The 21412-nt window shown below is 38.7% G+C and overlaps 1 protein-coding gene and 1 long non-coding RNA gene across 4 annotated transcripts in view; both read right to left on the bottom strand.

Moving 5' to 3' along the window:
* LOC103884038 overlaps positions 1-3345 on the bottom strand; it is a 70639-nt gene extending 67294 nt beyond the window's left edge. The window contains exon 1 of the long non-coding RNA XR_002521374.2: positions 2718-3345. This is a non-coding gene — a long non-coding RNA (uncharacterized LOC103884038). The remainder of the gene's footprint in view (positions 1-2717) is intronic.
* A 1177-nt stretch (positions 3346-4522) lies between these two features.
* The window catches only part of ARHGAP18 (Rho GTPase activating protein 18), a 193918-nt gene continuing 177028 nt past the window's right edge, over positions 4523-21412 (bottom strand). For all 3 annotated transcript variants that reach the window (XM_017957432.3, XM_021936878.2, XM_003898198.5), the window contains exons 13-15: positions 11931-12055; positions 7963-8024; positions 4523-6143 (exon numbers count right to left, since the gene is read on the bottom strand). In XM_017957432.3, the coding sequence (XP_017812921.2) occupies positions 6052-6143; positions 7963-8024; positions 11931-12055 (279 nt within the window). In that variant the 3' untranslated portion in view covers positions 4523-6051. The remainder of the gene's footprint in view (positions 6144-7962; positions 8025-11930; positions 12056-21412) is intronic.

Raw genomic sequence — 21412 nt, 5'->3', positions numbered from 1 at the left:
GAATAGACCAATAACAAGTTCTGAAATTGAAACAGTAATTAATAGCCTACGAACCAAAAAAAGCTCAGTACCAGACGGATTCACAGCCGAAGTCTACCAGAGGTGCAAAGAGGAGCTGGTACCATTCCTTCTGAAACTATTCCAAACAACAGAAAAAGAGGGACTCCTCCCTAACTCATTTTATGAGGCTAGCATCATCCTAATACCAAAACCTGGCAGAGACACAACAAAAAAAAGAAAATTTCAGGCCAATATCCCTGACGAACATCGATGCGAAAGTCCTCAATAAAATACTGGCAAAGGGAATCCAGCAGCACATCAAAAAGCTTATCCACCACGATCAAGTTGGGTTCATCCCTGGGATGCAAGGCTGCTTCAATATACTTAAATCAATAAACGTAATCCATCACATAAACAGAACCAATGACAAAATCCACATGATTATCTCAACAGATGCAGAAAAGGCCTTTGATAAAATTCCACACACCTTCCTGCTAAAAACTCTCAATAAACTAGGTATTGATGGAACATATCTCAAAATAATGAGTCATTTATGACAAACCCACAGCCAATATCATACTGAATTGGCAAAAGCTGGAAGCATTCCCTTTTAAAACCAGCACAAGACAAGGATGTCCTCTCTCACCACTCCTATTCAACATAATATTGGAAGTTCTGGCCAGGGCAATCAGGGAAGAGAAAGAAAGAAAGGGTATTTAAATAGGAAGAGAGGAAGTCAATTGTCTCTGTTTGCAGACAACATGATTGTATATTTAGAAAACCCCATCGTCTCAGCGCAAAATATCCTTAAGCTGATAAGCAACTTCAGCAAAGTCTCAGGATACAAAATCAGTGTGCAAAAATCACAAGCATTCCAATACACCAATAATAGACAAGCAGAGAGCCAAATCACGAGTGAACTCCCATTCACAATTGCTATAAAGAGAATAAAATACCTAGGAATCCAACTTAAAAGGGACATGAAGGACCTCTTCAAGGACAACTACAAACCACTGCTCAAGGAAATAAGAGAGGACATAAATGGAAAAACATTCCATGCTTATGAATAGGAAGAATCAATATCGTGAAAATGGCCATACTGCCCAAAGTAATTTATAGATTCAATGCTATCTCCATCAAGCTACCACTGACTTTCTTCACAGAATTAGAAAAAACTACTTTAAATTTCATATGAAACCAACAAAGAGCCCATATGGCCAAGACACTCCTAAGCAAAAAGAACAAAGCTGGAGGCATCATGCTACCTGACTTCAAACTGTACTACAAGTCTACAGTAACCAAAACAGCATGGTACTGGTACCAAAACAGATATATAGACCAATGAAACAGAACAGAGGCATCAGAAATAACACCACACATCTACAACCACCTGATCTTTGACAAACCTGACAAAAACAAGCAATGGGGAAGGGATTCCTTTTTTAATAGTGTTGGGAAAACTGGCTAGCCATATGCAGAAAACTGAAATTGGATGCCTTCCTTACACTTTATACAAAAATTAACTCAATGGATTAAAGACTTAAACATAAGCTCTAAAACCATAAAAACCCTAGAGGAAAACTTAGGCAATACCATTCAGGACATAGGCATGGGCAAAGACTTCATGAGTAAAACACCAAAAGCAATGGCAACAAAAGCCAAAATTGACAAATGGGATCTAATTAAACTAAAGAGCTTCTGCACAGCAAAAGAAACTCTCATCAGAGTAAACAGGCAACCTACAGAATGGAGAAAATTTTTGCAGTCCATCCATCTGACAAAGGGCTAATATCCAGATTCTTCAAGGAACTTAAACAAATTTACAATAAAATCAACCCCATCAAAAAGTGGGTGAAGGATATGAACAGACACTTCTCAAAAGAAGACATTTATGCAGCCAACAAACATGGAAAAAAGCTCATCATCACTGGTCATTAGAGAAATGCAAATAAAAACCACAATGAGATACCATCTCATGCCAGTTAAACGGTGATCATTAAGAAGTCAGGAAACAACAGATACTGGAGAGGATGTGGAGAAATAAGAACACTTTACACTGTTGGTCGGAGTGTAAATTAGTTCAACCATTGTGGAAGACAGTGTGGCAATTCCTCAAGGATCTAGAACCAGAAATACCATTTGACCCAGCAATCCCATTACTGGCTATATACCCAAAGGATTATAAATCATTCTACTATAAAGACACATGCACACATGGTTTATTGCAGCATTGTTCACAATAGCAAAGACTTGGAACCAACCCAAATGCCCATCTATGATAGACTGGATAAAAGAAAATGTGACACATACACACCATGGAATACTATGCAGCCATAAAAAAGGATGAGTTCATGTCCTTTGCAGGGACATGGATAAAGCTGGAAACCATCATTCTCAGCAAGCTAACACAGGAACAGAAAACCAAGCACCATATATTCTCACTCATAAGTGGGAGCTGAATAACGAGAACACATGGAGACAGAGGCGGAACATCACACACTGGCACCTATCAGGGACTGGGGAGCTGGGGAGGGAGAGCATTAGGAGAAATACCTAATGTATATGACAGGTCGATGGGTGCAGCAAAACACCAACGCACATGTATACCTATGTAACAAACCTGCACGTTCTGCACATGCATCCCAGAACTTAAACTATATTTAAAAAAAAAAAAAAAGTTAATTATGCCGTCTTATCTTAGACATCCCTTCACTTACTTTCCCGGTTCACTGCCTTCCTTCCTGTCATAATCCTTCTGCTTGAAATAGACGTTGTCAAAAGCCGAATTTCAGCTGAGAAAAATGTCCTCTTCTCCCACCCTTCCCATTCAATGGATTAAGGATAAAAGCAGACAAACAGATTGAATATAGAAACTCTGAAATTATTTACAATTTCAGAATCAGTAATCAAAGCAAGAGCTCCACAGTGTTCTTACCTAACTGCCTGGCACTGAGTCTTAGCAACTTCCCTATGAACTCAGGTTCATTTAAAAAACTTCCCGTAGTTTCGATTCAAAGGAATCCCTGACCAATACTGCCACCTACTGATGAGTAGGTGAGAAACCAGGACAATCGGAGAGTGCAAACCAGTTTAATGAAAACGAGGAAAGACAACAATGAAAAATCCCATGAAGTTGGTAAAATAATCTGCCTTTCCCAAAGAGTACTAGTAAGGAGTTTACATCGAATTCTACAGCAGCATTAAGCAAAGATTGTGTAAGTGCAAAGAATTACAATGACCTCCGATATAGTCTGGCTCTGTGTCCCCACCCGAATCTCATCTTGAATTGTAATCCCCACATGTTGGGGGAGGGACCTTGTGGGAGGTGACTGAATCATGAGGGCAGTTCCCCGTGCTGTTCTCGTGATTGGGAGTTCTCACAAGATCTGATGGTTTTGTGAGGGGCTTTTCCCCTCTTCACTCTGCACTTCTCTTCTCTGTCCTGGCGCCATATGAAGGACATGTTTTCTTCCCCTTCCGCCATGACTGTAGGTTTTCTGAGGCCTCCCCAACTATGTGAGTCAATTAAACTTCTTTTTTTTATAAATTACCCAGTCTCAGGTATTTCTTCATAGCAGTGTGAGAACAGATTAATGAAGCCTCTTTCAGAAAGGAGCATCACCAACGTTAACAGGACAACCAGTCCTCCTTTAAGAGTTCAAATGTTTCAAACTCAAGGCAAATATATTTGTTTTTGTCTCATACACAGAAAAATAAATAAAAATCTAGCCTGAGATTTAAAACTCACTAAGGGAAAAAAATCACAGCAAAAGCAGTAGGTTAATATCAGGATATTTATATTCAAGGATCTATAGTATCAAGCTTTTTTTCTCTTTAGATCCAGGCATGGTGGCATGCACCTGTGGTCCTAGCTACTTAGGAGACTGAGGCAGGAGGATTGCTTGAGCCCCAGCACTTGAGGCTGCAGTTAGCCACGAATGCGCTACTGTACTCCAATCTGGACAACAGAGCAAGACCCTGTCTCTAAAAAAATAAAGATTTTTTAAAGTCCATATTTTTTGGTTATTTATGTGATATTATTCAATATCAATTAACCTGGGTCATGAGTTCTAAAAGGCATTCAAAAGAAAATGGCATTTTCACTTTTTAAAAATTAAGATCTGATACTTTTTCATGATCAAAAATATGTTGTATCTCCCTCGTGACCCTCCTTTTTAGGTAGGTAGCAAACATTGTGAAAATTAGTTGGCATAGGCTTCAGAAAACCTTTTACTTAAATCATCATCCTCACTGCTATCTTTTTTTTTTTTTTGAAGTCATATACACCTAAAATGTTCTAAGCACTTAATTTTTCTTTTATGTTGTTAATTGTTTTCAACCCACTAATAAGTACCATTTTGCTAATTGGGAAATTAATACATATTGTCAAAGAAACAGACTAAACTGTATTTTGAAAATCCTAAAAAATAAAAATTTGTAAAAGGAAAAAAACTAAAGATGAAAACACATTTATATCTCTGACATCTTCCTACTTTAAAAATGACAAAGAAAATAGCGGAAATAAAATAGAGGTGACTTTTAATAACAAAAAGAGTCCATTTCTCAATAATAATAAAGAGCAAAAATCCTCATAAATACATAGAATTAAAAGTAATGATTCCAAGAGAAGATAATTTAGAAAAAGGCATTTAATTACAAAATTTTCTTTTAAATAAAAAAGCAATGGCACGAATCACCACAAAATTATTTAAGTGATCATATCCACAGGCTGTTCTTGTAATTATATGCTAAAAATTTGTGACTGTTCTCATTAACACCATTTCCCCCCCCCCTTAATTAGAGACATCAAGAGCTTCTGAGAATGTATAATTTTTCCTAAAGTACTACTAAAAGTATCATAAACACCGTTTGTGCAGCATTCATTTACATCACCTTTTATTTACTACATTCTAAACTCATAAAATATTTAACATTTCTCTACTTCATTTCTCTTATTTACAATACAGAGGCTCATCTCTTGTCACAATATGGTTTGTGCATTAAAATCCCTGGGAATAGGCTTTTGACAATATTTTAATAAATTGACTCCTATTATTTAAAATAAAAACACAAACAAAAGCTTGTTCACCCAGAAGAATAACTCTTCCAGTAGACTTATTCAGGAGTTTAAAAAAAATCCCTCTTTAAGTAAAATACTTTCTTCAACCATTACTGGATTATACTATCATGCATATTTATAATGCTAATATGACAACACGTAAAGCCAGCTATGACTTTTAAAATTCCATTTAGAAGAGTACAGTAGACAGAAAGTGCTTTGGCTTTCACTCTCTTGTTATCCATAATCCAGTTATTATTTCACATGGGTATATTTTATTTATTCTTAGTATAGAAGTATTTAATGGTTCAGTAATAACTGGCAGCTTCTGACAGTCCTATTTTCTTGATCGCTGATACAATTCTGTGAACATAAGTCAGATGAACTGAAAAAAAATGCAAATCACCTCCTGTGATACAGCAGGAAAAGGTGGAACGTTATTATTTGAGCAAATGATTCAAAGAGATGAATACTAACATTCTGTCGTGACAGGAATACTGTGAAATTAGGTATGTTTTAATGTGCTGTCTTCACAACTTGCCATACCTGGTATTCGTTATCTTTTTGGTCAAAAAGCAAACCTAACTGGGAAAGGGCAGATGTGAGGAGGTAATAGAGGGGAGAGAGCATATATTACAGTATACATGAGTTTAGGAGAAAAGAGTGGGAAGAGAATACATTTTCACATATTAAAAAAAACAACTATGTCACATCTGGACACATTTCACAGAGCATATGAAAACTGCCCATAAGCTAATTAAGCCTCTTCACTCTCACTCCAGAAATTTTTTTTCTAATAATAACATTAATAATAATTAATATAATTCTGGCAGCAGCACAAATCTATGACTTTTTAAGGCTTGAGAGAGTCATTTTTAAATAGTTGGGTACAACTGAATAATAAGAGTCCTGCTACTTCTTTTATTTACACTCTTGACTCAGCAAGAATTATTACAGAAGTCCACGTGGGTATCTGCAGCTTGTTAAGTCTTCTACAATGGCTTTGACTTTATAACCCACTCAGCATTTGGGTTAAGCTGATATAAATCCTTCATGTAAGTGTCATCATCAAGGCAGCGTTCCCCTGTTAAAATAGATGTTGTGTCAGTTTAATACAGCAGGTAGATTGGTATGCAATTTGAAACCTAAGCTTAATTATTTAACTCTTAAATCTTGGGCTTCAACGTACTTATTCTACTTTGGGAGGCTGAGGTGGGCAGATTGCTTGAGATCTGGAGTTCGAGATCAGCCTGGGCAACATAATGAAACCCCGTCTCTACAAAAAATACAAAAATTAGCTAAGCATGGTGGCTCGCACCTGTAGTCCCAGCTACTCAGGAGGCTGAGGTGGGAGGATGGCTTGAGCTCAGGAGGTGGAGGTTGCAGTGAGCCGAGATTGTGCCACTGCACTCCAGCGTGGGTGACAGAGGCAGACACTGTCTCCAAAACAAAACAAATCAAAAAAAAACTTCTCATTCTTTCCTGTTTCTCAAAATATTGTAAAAATTGGCCAACAATTGGAAAACTAAAATTGATAGTCTTTCTCTAAATGAATAGGTTTCAAATTAATTCAGGAAGCTGAAAATACTTTGTATGATAGGCTTTTAAATGGTTCCTTAAAAGCTTAATCACCTTATTAGGAGAGGCAATGGTTCTGAATCCACCTAAGAAACTACACTTAATTCCCAAGATCTAAAAGTAAAATAAGAAATCAAATATATTAATATTTAAATAACCTTTACTAATAGAGTTAACAATTCCAGGTTTCTAGTGCCATGGCCTATTTAAAGAAGAAGCCTTCACATTCCTATCTTTAACTTTCAATAATTTACTAACATTTTTAATTCCCACAAAAACATTCTACAAAATTTATTGTTTTATGTGTGTGTGTGTGTGTGTGTGTGTGTGTGTGTGTATATATATATATATATATATATTTTTTTTTTTTTTTTGAGACAGAGTCTCACTCTGTTGCCCAGGCTGGAGTGCAGTGGCCTGATCTCAGCTCACTGCAAGCTCTGCCTCCCAGGTTCACGTCATTCTCCTGCCTCAGCCTCCTGAGTAGCTGGGATTACAGGCATCCGTCACCATGCCCGGCTAATTTGTTTTTTGTATTTTTAGTAGAGACAGGGTTTAACCATGTTAGCCAGGATGGTCTCGATCTCCTGACCTTGTGATCCACCTGCCTTGGCCTCCCAAAGTGCTGGGATCACAGGTGTGAGCCACCGTGCCCGGCCTGTAAAATTATTTTTAATTACTATTTTGAACTTAACATTATTTATTTCTTAATAATTTTACCCTTACCATTTCCAAGAGTCAAAAAAGAGAAAAAGATTATTTCAAATTTTTAAAGAGATGGGTAAGTCTCACTGATAATTACAAAAGGGTAAAATATAAAACACGGTCAAAATTAATTCATTCCATTTTTTAAATTACTAATGTGAATTTGAGTGTGTGTGCATGTGTATAAAATTTAGCAGTTAATCAACTATGGCAAAAGTTAATCTGCTTTTACTAAAAATATCTAATATTATACTATAATAAAGTGTTATCTTAGCCTTATATAAGCTCAACTACTTCCTTTACTATGTGACATGAGTATATTAAAAAGAAGAGAGTTTTGAAAAACTTGCATCATTAACTATTCCAGGAGTTATTCTTACTGTATAGGGAACTTGCCTTTGCTGAAATTGAACATAGATGGGCATTTGTACAGAAGGAGCTCAAACAAGAGCCTGAAGAGAAAGGTCAAACCATTAAATAAATTCACAATATTCAGCAACTATCTAAAGCATGGTATATTTTACTTCTAATTTCCTGTTCTTCCTCCAAAGACATAAATAATAACCACTGGCAATATCCAAACAGCATATGAAATGCAAAGAGAAAAAAATCCTGCTTACCAATATTTCCTCCAATTTCATACAAAAAAACTTCTCCTTTCTTGAGAGTCTGGGAAACCCCACTATGAGGGACAAAACAAAGGGATTACTTGTATCATCAAACGGCTTGCAAGTAAATCACTTTAACGTGCTTGGGGAATTCTGGCTGGTATGGAAAATTCATAACTTAGACACACTGTAATTATCTACACGTTTGTATTTTCCCATCTGTTAAATGTACCCAATAGGTAATAAAAGTGTCACACCTGTACATTAAGATAAACAAATGGAATTATACATCTGAAGGGAAAATAGTAAATCAGTATCTAAATTTGTAAAATTCAAAAGAAAAGTTAATGTAACATTTCAGCTGCCAATCAAATTATTAACATGATTATCCACTTTGTATACAAGCCTAAATGGTCCTCATAAAACTATTAAAAGAAATGTTTCCACCTTAGTTTTCACATTATCCTTATTCAATAAGTATTTATCATGAATTTGCTGTGCTGACAACTCCAGTAGTGTGCAAGATGCATATAAAGAATAAGACATGCTTCTGGCTGGGTGTGAACCCAGCACTTTGGGAGGCCAAAGCAGGTAGATCGCTTGAGCCCAGCCTGGGCAACATGGCAAAACCCCATCTCTACCCAAAATACAAAAAATTCAGCCAGGCATGGTGGCGAGCGCCTGTGATCCTAGCTACTCGGGAGGCTGAGGTGGGAGGACTGCTTGAGCCCAGGAGATGGACGTTGCAGTGAGCTGAGATTGCGCCACTGCATTCTAGCCTGGGAGACAGAATGAGACCCTGTCTCCAAAAAGACCAAAAAATAATTTTTAAAAAGTGTTTAAAGATTTACACTCTTCAAAGAATAAAGTGTTCCAGAACAAGCTTCAAACATAAAAATTGGTGAAACTCAGTGGCTTTCAAATCTTTCTGTAAAAGAATTACCTGAGAAACCTGCCAAAAATTCAGACCGAGAACTCTAGAAACTCAGATTTAGCTGGTCTAGAATAAAGCCCAAGAAACTGCTTTTCAAATGCTCTATAGAGGATTCTGAAGCATGGCAAGGTTAGTGGACCACTGAGATAAGGCCCTGAAGACACGCTCTCTGGAACTGAGAAGAGAAAAATCAGGTCTGACTTGTATTCGAGCCATTAGGAAGAACATGGTATAGCAGCAGCCTCCTCACCACCCACGGAATGGCTTCTGGTTCTCCTGCTGTCTCTCCCCGCCCTGTGTCCCTGGCACACTGGAGGGCTCTCTGGGTCCTGAGGCTATGTTCCACCTGCTGCACTGCATCTGATCCACTTTGTTTCCAACCAGGGTGTAGGTTTATCTTTTAAATTAAGTAATTTAATCATTACTATTTTTGTTTTTAATCTAGTACATAACACAATCAACTATGGGTCTAAAGAGAGTCCCTATTTCTGTGAAAACTAAATTGAATGTTTCAGGAGACTTGATTCTTAAAGAAAGACATCTAGTTAGATATTGCTCTCAGACTGATTCTCAAGTATCTGTGTTCCACTTTAAAGAAACAGGAACTAGATTTCCTGGCATACTCAGATTTTTGCATAATGCTAATCAACAAATTCATCATTAAAGAAAAGGCAATAATCCTTTATCAAAGAATGAATGAATGTGCAATTTATTATACATATATTGTATGTCATTCATGTATCTATTGGCTTCAGTTGAGGAGGTGGGGGGAGAAAAAGAATGGAAGGATATAGAGTTTCCAACTGCCCCAACACAGGTGGAATACAAATGGAAGAAGCACAGGAATGTGGTGGAAGAAATATATAAACATTTACTGAGAATTTCACTTATTATGTGGCCCAGACAGACAGTGCTATATGTGCACGGTCATTTTCCTAGTTAATTACAATAATAGACGCTATTCTGGTCCATTTTTATAAATGAGGAAGTTGGACTTAAAGAGATAAAAACTAGCTGAAGGTGAAACAGAAAGAGTTAGCTTTGAAATCCAGATTGCATCCGCAAGCATAGGGAAAGGGGCTGAGGACTGGGGGCGGAAGTGAGGTAAATGGAGGAGAAGTTTACCAGACTTCCATCTAGGTGGAGAAGGATAGGAGGAAGAGTGGGAAGAAGATACCCTAATCCGGGTGTAGCAAATGCTTATTTAATACAAACACAACAAGCAGGAAATCCAAAATTGTCAGAGGATAGTTGTCACAAGTTGGTGCTTTCTGTAACAATATACCTATGATTGTTTCATGCTATACCTTAAATATTAAAGTCACAGTTGAATGTGGAGTACAGCTTCATAGTCTCACACTATTAGCAAGTAGAGCAACAAAAGCACAGACTAAATTGAGCACTTGGGTCCTGAAAGTAAATGTAAATTAACTGTGTCTGGCTGGAAAGAGCTGCTTATATCTGAAGTCTGGCCAGGTCTTCAGGTACACATTCTGGGAGACAATGAGAGCATGGCTGGTGGGAAGAATGGCAAAAGTTAGTATCTATTAAGTAAAAGTAGGGAGCAGAGAGGAAGTGGACTGGCTTTGCAGAAGCTGCAAAACACTATAGGGAGCAAAGACATTTGAGAACTTCCAACTGCACCCAGGACATAATCCCCCAAAATCCATCTACTCTCAGACTCTGCACTAGTGGTTCCCAGATCTATGGTGCTCTGTAGATCCTCCAGCCAGCTTGGAGAATGGTTACGGGACTGCCCTTGGAGTGAAACCACAGATTGAGAATTCCAGTTCTACCACCTATGAAAAAATGTGTGACCTTGCAAATCTCTGTTTTCTTATCAGTGAAACAGATGCAATAATAGCACTTCAGAGTGCTGTTTTGAGGGACGTTTACACTGGCTTATTGAAGCCTAGATATTACCAATAAACCTCTCTCTCATTTCATCACCATCTGTTAGCTGCACAGATTCATCCTTTCTCCCAATTTATAAACCCTAAGGGAAGGTACTTTAAAATATATGTTTATATCTCCCCTTCCATTTATGGTACTAGAAGTATGTAACATGTTTGTTCTGTGTAAGGCCCTGTGCTAGAACAGAAACATATTACATACTTCTAGTACCATATATTAAAATCGGAGAGGCTTTGGCGGAAAGCTTGATTGAAGCCCCCAAATGTTAGGATGAGGAGATTAAATTCAATGAAAGACCAAGAGAGAGTATTCGTAAACTGAGATGCCAGTGCCCTGGATTTCCCTCTGTTTTTAAACATTTAGTTTATTTCAGTGACTGAAAATGAGGCTGGAGAAGGCATGAAAACATGACTTCAGCTAAAGGAAAGAATTCAAAGGGCAAAACCTGAAAATTCAATATACTTGTTAGAATCTCTAAAATTTAAGAAAAGACACTACAAAGTGTTGTGGAAAGGGCATACTCTAATATAGTGAGAGGGATGCTAGCAACTTTCCAATGACTTTCCCTGCCCTGTCAACCCCAAAATATAGATGAAGGGCCTGTTGTCCTTAATGAGGATGGTATGTTCTCCCCTTGAGACTTCAGCGCTCAAAGGCCTGGTTTTCCTCTTTCAATTCTTTATGGTTTGTTTTTAAATTTGACCATTTTGAAATTCATTATATTTCATAGAAAAAGTTGTGTCTTTTCTTTATTTTAATGCCACTGCATCCTAATTAGTAATTTTTCTTACAGCCTACAAACAGTAATTAACCTCCAATCAACATATCCTGGAAAGCATATTGAGTGGTCTCGCTTGGCAAGCCCATCATAGGCCCAGTGAAGGAACGCTCAGAAATCCTGCTTGAATCAAGCTCAACCTGAACACAAGCCACATCAAATGAACTAAACTCATTCTAACAGTCTAATGGTTAAGTCTGCTGTTCTCTTCTTCTGGGAACACAACATTTTTAAGCATTTCATACTACCCCACAATTAAAAAAAGGAAAAAAAAAAAAAAAGCAGCAGCGAAGGGGAGAGAGAGAGAGCAAGTGAGTTATGCCATGGAATAATTAATACAAAACAGGCCTCTACCTTTCTTGGCTGAGAAACCTGGCAAGTACATCACTGGCTTTTAGTTCTTCAGTTAGCTGTATTGCCATGGAAACTTTCGAAAGATGGGGAGCTTGCACTCGAATCACTCCCTGAGGAACGTCAGCCTGCAAAGCAATAATGACACTGGAACAAAGCTGGCAGCAGCTGGAACATGTAACTCTACAATGCATTATATAGTAAGTGTGCTTAACTACTACACATTTTACTTCACTACATAAAAACCTTAACTACTGTATAATGTAATTTGCTAAATTACATCAAACCTCAAATATCCTCTTAATGGTGATAGGGGAACTTTATAATGCCTGTGCAGTAATGCTTAATTATTTTTAAAGATGTAAAGAATGACAGCAATAACCATTACTGCCATATTAAGTGCTGATTTCTGAGTATTATCTACTAGAGGGTGCTTCTTCATGTAGCAATTTATGAAATTGAATCAGAAAGAAGTTACTTTGTGTGCTATTGCAATATGTACATTTGGAAAATCTTCCTGGACATTCAAAAAATTTCACAAAAATTTTTTTGTCTCTGAATGTTTTATAAAAAAGAAACATGCTTTTCTATTTATATTATGTCTGTTCCCCATTTGGTTAATGAGCTCATGCTTTTTGGCTATACACTTTGAACTTACGATGACCCCTTCTAAATCTTTTGCCCATGGATGTGAAAAACATTTTGTGGATTCGAGGATCCCAGTGAAAGTTTATGAGGTTTGTAATACCAAAATGTCAGCTATATCATTAGAAATATTAGGCTTAATTAATTCCTAAATGATTTTGCTAAAATAAATACTATTATTTATAACCATTATGACTTAGACCTTAGAATAAACAGCAAGCATAAATCATGTTTAAAAGATAATGCTTTAAAAAATATAAATACCCTGTTCAATTGAACCAAAATTTATTAAGCATCTACTGAGTACTGGATATTGTACTATGTTTACTTACCTAGTAATAAGAAACAAGTCCTTTACTGCATAATATTATTTTATGCCCACAATATCATGTCCTTTTTTTTTTCTTTCTTTTTAATGTACACAGTCTTGAATTTTTTTTTTTTTTTTTTAATAAACATCTCAGGAGTTTGAGACTAGCCTAGCCAACATGGCAAGACCCTGTTTCTACTAAAATTAAAAAAATTTGCTGGGTGTGGTGGCGCCCACCTGTAATCCCAGCTACTTGGGAGGCTGAGGTAGGAGAACTGCTTGAACCCAGGAGGTGGAGTTTGCAGTGAGCCAAGACACACTCCAGCCTGGGAGACAGAGTGAGACTCCATCTCAAAAAATAAATAAGTTAATTAAATAAATATCAAGCAGAGATATACAACAGATGCCATTAATCTGATTTCTTTCAAAGTTCAACAAAAATAATATACCTTTAGAATCAGGCTCTATAAAAATGTAGGGTACCCTAAAAGATTTAATATTGCTTCTCAGTAATATCAGAGATTTAGTGTGGGAATAACAAGAAAAAGAAGCAACACTGTATAAGACTGTACAGTGAATATGGGACTGTGTAAGGCCACGGTCTGCAACCAACAGCTAGACCTGCAAAGGTATCACAAAGGACCTGACCATCAACCTCAGAAATCCTGCTGCAGAGTGGGTGGTGCCCCACCTGCCTCCTTCCTCTGACCAATCAGTGAAGATGCCATAGAACACATTACTCCAAACCTTAACAAAAATAGACAAAGGCTTCCAGGGCCTTGCACTCATGATTTTGCTGGGCTAACTTTGGTCACAGCATCCTCTAATAATATGCAGGACATATTATGCTCAATTCAATCTGTGAAGGACAACCTAATTCCAACCTCCCAATTCCAACCTGTGCCCAAATCCCTCAATTCCTGCTTCATCTTTCTATCCAGCCTGAATCCTTGGCTTGGTTTTTTGACTTATTGATACTTTAATCTATGACCTTGACCTCATCCCTAGGATACAAGTATAATTTCCTCTGTCCTTGATTCTGTGACAGGCTTTATTTTCACTTGTAACACTTTGGAAAACATGCTGCTTCTTGCAATGGATGGGGCATTTCATGTGGTACAAAGCAGTTATTAAATCAGTGGTGTAACATACAACTCAGGGACTCCATGAACTTCTCCCTGGGGTTTGAACTCTAGGTTATTTCCCACTATGGCCATTTAACCTGTTCGCATGGCCTCACCTATCTGCTGCCTCATAGAGGGTGGAAAATAATAAGTGGCACGGACACCTTTAACGTTAGACTGAAAATTGTAATAGCAACATCTGAAGCATTGAGACTATGCTCGTAAAACCCCAATCCACCTTGTCTACTCAGTAAGCACAACAATATTAGTATTTTGGATTCTGTTAGTTTATCACTATTATTACTATTGTTTTGTGGAGGGACCTGAATGGCAGGCTAGAGTTTGCAGATAGCCATGTACTTTATATTGAGGTTAAAAGTTAGGAAATCCTGGTTAAGTCATAGTGTCAAATATCCTTATATATAGGTTTATCAGGGACAGAAATTGCTCCCATGGTCACATCTTATCCAACCCTAGAATATCAAGGCAGTCAAATCTACACTGACATTTAAAGTGAAGATGATTGGATTAAGTTTTTATATAGAGAAAGTCCACAATAAATGAGTTGCAAAACCAAAATGATTCAGAAAATAATATATTATCATAGAGAGTTCAGGGATATGGTAACCTTAAGTCAGCTCCTTGCCTTTCCCCCCACTATCTCTTGTAGCACCGCCTATTGTTTAGATAAAAAGGCCCATCAGCACTCCAAGCTTTCCTATCTTTGTGTACGTTCTACTCCCCCTTCCCAAATCTCTCTCTGCTAACCATTTTTCAAGGCTCAGCTCAAATACCTCAAACTCCATGGACTTTTCCATGCTCCACAGGGTCAAAAGAAATCTCTTCATTCTCATTCTTATAAAGGAGCGCTGACTGTCCTTTACAAGGGTCCTACTATATGACCTGTATTCTGGTTGTATGCCACATGTCTTACTGTTATATGTAGCCACTCATCAATGTTTATTGATTAAATGAATCATTCAAAATTACTTATTTTTTGTTTTTACTAACAACTACAACATAAACGAAGTAAAATTAATCTAGAATAAAAGAAAGTATGCAAAGGGGTATCTCCTTAATGGCAAAAAATCATCTTAGGAACATTGTCTAAAAGAAACAAGTTAAGGTGCCTCTATCCACCATATGGTATTCCCTCCACTACCAAGAAAAGACAAGAAGGGAAAGAAAGCAGAGAAAAGGAATTAAGTATGCTACAAGAGACAATTCAGTCACTTACTTCTGTAGAGAGTCAAAGAGAAAAGCCAGAGTTACTAACATTAGCATGTACCTGCTTGGGGATGTAGTCTCTTTTCCCCTCCAACACCTCTCATGAAGAGCTGAATGTATTAGTCTCTTCTCGTGCTGCTATGAAGAAATACCCAAGACTGGGTAATTTACAAAGAAAAAAGGTTTAATTGATTCACAGTTCCTCATGGCTAGGGAGGCCTCAGGAAACTTACAATCATGGCAGAAGGCACCTCTTCACAGGGCAGCAGGACAGAGAAATGTCAAACAAAGGGGGAAAAGTCCCTTATAAAACCATCAGATGTCATGAGAACTCACTCGCTATCACAAGGACAGCAGCATAAGGGTTACTACTGCCATGATTCAATTACCTCCTACCAGGTGCCTCCCACAACACATGGGGATTATGGAAACTACAATTGAAGATGAGATTTGGGTGGGGTATCATTCCATCCCCAGCCTCCCAAAATCTCATGTCCTCACATTTCAAAACATAATCATGCCTTTCCAACAGTCCCCCAAAGTCTTAACTCATTCCAGCATTAACCCAAAAGTCCAAGTCCAAGGCCTCATCTGAGACAAGGCAAGTCTCTTCTGCCTATGAGCCTGCAAAATCAAAAGCAAGTTAGTTACTTTCCGGATACAATGGGGATACAGGCAATGAGCAAATGCACCCATTCCAAATGGGAGAAATTGGCCAAAACAGGGGGCTACAGGCCCCATGCAAGTCTGAAATCCAACAGGGAAGTTGCCAAATCTTTTTTTTTTTTTTTTCCAATGGAGTCTTGCTTTGTCACCCAGGCTGGAGTGTAGTGGCATGATCTCAGCTCACTGCAACCTCTGCCTCCCGGGTTCAAGTGATTCTCCTGCCTCATCCTCCCGAGTAGCTGAGATTATAGGTGCTTGCCACCATGCCCAGCTAAATTTTGTATTTTTAGTAGAGACAGGTTTCACCATGTTGGCTGCTGGTCTTGAACCCCTGACCTCAAGTGATCCACCCGCCTTGGCCTCCCAGAGTGCTGGGGTAACAGGCATGAGCCACCATGCCCAGTCTAACCAAATCTTAAAGTTCTAAAATGATCTTCTTTGACTCCATGTCTCACATTCTCACATTCAGGTCATGCTGATACAAGAGGTAGGCTCCAACAGCCTTGGGCAGCACAGTCCCTGTGGCTTTGCAGGGTACAGTCCCCTTCCCGGCTGCTTTCACAGGCTGCTGTTGAGTGTCTGCAGCCTTTCTAGGCACATAGCAACAGCTGTCAGTGGATCTACCATTCTGGGGTCTGAAGGACAATGGCCCTCCTCTTATAGCTCCACTAGGCAGTGTCCCAGTGGGGACTCTGTGTGGGGACTCCAAACCCACATCTCCCTTCTGCACTGCCTTAGTAGCGGTTCTCCATGAGGGTTCTGCCCCTGCAGCAAATTTTGCCTGGACATCTAGGCATTTCTGTCTATCCAGGCATTTCCATACATCCTCTAAAATATAGGCGGAGACTCCCAAACCTCATTTCTTGACTTTGGTGTACCTACAGACTACACACCATATGTAAACTTGCCAGGCTTAGGGTTTGCACCCTCTGAAGTAATGGCCCGAGCTGTACCTTGGCCCCTTTTAGCCATGGCTGGAGCTGAAGCAGTTGGGATTCAGGGCACCACGTCCTGAGGCTGCGTAGAGCAGGGGGGCCCTGGGCCTGGCCCAGGAAACCAGTTCTCCCTCCTAGGCCTCTCTGTGATGGGAAGGGCTGCCTTGAAGGTCTCTGACATGCCTTAGAGACATTTTTCCCATTGTCTTGGTGATTAACATTTAGCTTCTTGTTACTTATGCAAATGTCTGCAGTGGGACTGAACTTCTCCCCGGAAAATGGGTTTTTCTTTTCTATCACATTGTCAGGCTGCAAATTTTCCAGACTTTTATGTTCTGCTTCCCCTTGAATGCTTTGCCGCTTAGACATTTCCTCCACCAGATACCCTAAATCATCTCTCTCAAGTTCAAAGTTTCACAGACCTCTAGGGCAGAGTCAAATTGCCACCAGTTTCTTTGCTACAGCAGAGCAAGAATCACCCTTATTCCAGTTGCCAACAAGTTCCTCATCTCCACCTGTGACCACCTCAGCATGGACTTCTTTGTCCATAACACTACCAGCATTTTGGTCAAAGCCATTCAACGTATCTCTAGAAGTTCCAAACTTTCCCACATCTTCCTGTCTTCTGAGCCCTCCAAGTCTTTAGGAAGTTCCAAATTCTTTCATATTTTCTTATCTTCTTCTGAGCCCTCCAAACGGTTCCAACCTTTGCCTGTTACCCAGTTTCAAAGTCACTTCCACATTTTCAGGTATCTTTACAGCAGCACCCCACTCTATCGGTACCAATATCTGTATTAGTCATGGTTCTCTAAAGGGATAGAATTCATAGCATAGATGTATACATAAAGGGGAGTTTATTAAGGAGTATTGACTCACATGATGACATGGTGAAGTCCCACAATAGCTCATCTGCAAGCTGAGGAGCAAGGAAGCCAGTCCGAGTCCCAAAACCTCAAAAGCGGGGAAGCGGACAGTGCAGCCTTCAGTCTGTGGCTGAAGGCCAGACAGCCCCTGGCAAACCACTGGTGTAAGTCCAACAGTCCAAACCTTGAAGAACTTGGAGTCCAGTGTTCGAGAGCAGGAAGCATCCAGCCAGGAGAAAGATGAAGGCCAGAGGACTCAGCAAGTCTGTTCTTTCCACTTTCTTCTGCCTATTTTTATTCTAGCCATGGTGGCAGCTGATTAGATGGTGCCCACTCACATTGAGGGTGGGTCTGCCTCTCCAGTCCACCAACCTAAATGTTAATCTCCTTTGGCAACACCCTCACAGACACACCCAGGAACAATACTTTGCATCCGTCAGTCCAATCAAGTTGACACTCAATATTGACCATCACACGAAGAAGGCCTCTAATAATATGACCATAAGCCCATGATTTCTAAATGAGCTCAGGTATCATAGCTTTGGGGAGTACGACCATGCTTCCTTATGAAATGAGGTGTTGAGTTCAGGGTGGTATAAGGACTTGCACAGAAAGCACCACATCTGACGCAGGAATCTAGGATCTTTCTGATAGTTAAGTTTTAATAGAGTCCCAAGGTACTAGCTTCTGGGGGCAATTGAGAGTTTTCATGTATATGTGTAATGTTAGGTAATTGACATATAATTGACATAAAAACCACAGGCTGGTTTTTGCCAAGATGGGAAGCAGCATGAGTACCCTCCTACAGATTCCTTCTGGCTATGAAATAAAACATTTCCCACATCCCCTTCCCTCAATGAGCAGGGGATGAGGTTAAGCCACCTTTGAGCTCAGCAAGAAACCTTCCCAAGCTACAAACTGTAATCATTTTGACTTATTTCAAACAGCTTGAATATCAATATCCTTGGAAAGCATTTCATTAAACTAACAATAGTACATGGTTTTCATTAAACCTTCCTAGGCTGACATTCCCTGACCACTAGAGAACCTGTATTCTATAGCAAGGAAAGCGTATGTGTGTGGTTTGTGTGTCTATGGGATATGAACATTTCTCAGCTTGTTTATTTCTGCAGTGATTCATCCCATCCAAATTCTTACAACGATACAGAGATTGAGAGTTTGACTCACTATAGATCTACAATGCTCTTTATCTCCGAAGAAGAAATGAGTTTAACCAATATATATAATGGTAAAGCTAAAGAGTTAAACTTGTTTCTGGGAAGTTTTTTGCTGGATATCTTGACAAGGAAGGCCAAATGATATTTATGAAGATGCCAAACAATACATTATGTCAAAGCCATCATTTAAATGGTGTATGACAACCACTATTAAGTACTAGAATCATGCTCTATCGAATACTGAAGCTATTAGTACACTAATTACATTGAGCTGCCAAGCTTTGAAAAGACACAACATGCCTGATCGTTAAGCCAAACAGTCTGTTCTTAACTTGAGCCATAATAATAACTGAATCTGTACACAGTATGATCTTTATAACCTTTCTATTTCACATGCTTTAATCTAAAGTTGTGACTCTGTCCCCTGCATTGTTTTCCCCATTGAGAGAGGGGAGGAGTGTGCTTGTGAATTGCAGTTATGCGAGGTACAGCAGGACTGGAGAAGGGCAGTATTTGACTAACACACCATCAAAGAAAAGTCACAAAGGATTTTACAACTTTAAGAGTGTTAATTTCTTATGCATGCAAAGATTATCATAATAGAGAAAATGACCTCAGATTGTCTTCACATGTTTTACATATTGAAATAAAGTTTATATTCCTAAACCTGATTTTATTATTATCTGGTTAAATAACAATTCCAGCATTTTTTCATAAGATATATAAAAACACTGCATTGCTCATATTTTTGCACTCTAGAGATTAGAAATTGAATGTCAGACCTGTAGAAGAGGTCTTTTTCTTTTCCATTAAAAGCTAATTTAAATGTAAAGCTGACATTTTTTATGCTACAGAAAACCCTTTTTATCTTCAAAAGGGCAAATTGGAAATATAGCTTTTTCAAAAAGAAGGCCAGATATAACACATATTTTAGAAAATTAAACAGGGACATTTTAGCAAGGTATCTTAAACTAAAATGGTATATTCATCACCCTAGTCTGAACTGACAATACTGGGAAGTGGTGATATAAAAGGAATTCTCTAATGTCTTGAACTATGTGCTAATTATAATTGGATCTTTGTTATCCAAATGCCTTAAACTTTTATCCAACTCACAGATTCAGAGGATTTTAAAGAAAGGCTTAAAATAACTTCCATAGTTAATAAGCATTCAATTTCCAATGACATAAGTTCTAGTATTTTTTATTTTAATGTGGTATTTTTATGCACTATTACAAAATCAGGGAATGTCATAAAAAGAAATAAGATTTTGTGCTTGATATTGTAATTTGATTTTCCACTTGGATCCCCAAGTAAATCCAGACACTGTTTCCAGACCTAAAGCAGATGCTTGAAACAATACCTGCCACAACGCTTTGCAGCGAGAACCATTAAATGAAATCAGAGTTGCAATTCTAAACAGAGTTGTGCATAAAGGCACGCAACCCTGGCCACAAACAACTCAGCATCTACACCACACTGCTGCCAATGCCAGGATTCTTCCACTGGTAGCAACAGATTTCTTTTTCACAGCCATAGCCCTACACTCTAAAATGTGACAAGATTATTCTGGAACTTTTAGCAAGTCACGTAAGCTCTCTAAAGCTTGAGTTCCTCCCTGGTAAATTAAGGGTGTGATACTAGCATGTCCCAAGTTAACACTAACATTAACCCTAGGAGAGAAAGCCTTTTGTTTCCTTGACCTATGAGGTCAAATGTGGTGAGCAGCATATGGCATCTTTGACAGAATCTCACAGAGCCACTCTGTACCCTCACTCTCATAAACGAACAGCCTCCCTTTGAGAGGTGAGCTTGAATGGCAGAAGAAACATCATACAAACCTAAGTCACAATAACCCTGAGGCCTGGATGAGTCAACAAATCATAATCAATTGTTCATCAAAGCTGCCCCCACATTCTTAGTAGGCAGAGGTGCAATCTGAGGTAATTATAAGATATCTGGCATTTCCTTTAAAATTCTAAAAGGAAAAAACATGTGGGAGATAGGATGCAACAAGATCAGAAAAATGTGTTCGATTGTTGATGATAAAGGTTTTGGGGAGCTCATGTACTATTCTTTCTACTCATATGTGTGTTAAAAAAAATTTCATGATAAAATTAAATATACATGTGCATACACACATACAAACACACCAATAGGAAGAGGGAATTACCCTTCCAGTTTTTAGACAATACACACGCCCAAGTCCTGCCCTGGGAGAGTCTGACTCAGTGGGTCTAGTGAGTCACCCAATCATGGTTTGCTTTTTGTTTTGTTCTAAAATAATATTAGTAGGCCAGGTGCAGTGGCTCACACCTGTGATTCCAGGTGTGAGAGGCTGAGGAGGGAGGATTGCTTGAGGCCAGGAGTTCGAGATCAGCCTGTGCAACATAGCAAGACCCTGTCTCTACAAAAAAGTTTAAAAATTAACCAGGCATGGTGGTGCATGCCTGTAGTCCCACTTACTCATGAGGCTAAGGTGGGAGGATCCCTTGAGCCTGAAACTTTGAGGTTACAATGAGCCATGATTGCACCAT

Source organism: Papio anubis, chromosome 6 (genome assembly GCF_008728515.1).
Source record: "Papio anubis isolate 15944 chromosome 6, Panubis1.0, whole genome shotgun sequence".
Taxonomy (NCBI): domain Eukaryota; kingdom Metazoa; phylum Chordata; class Mammalia; order Primates; family Cercopithecidae; genus Papio; species Papio anubis.
The sequence above is the reverse complement of the archived record's forward strand: the minus strand, read 5'-3'. Positions and strand labels throughout refer to the sequence as shown.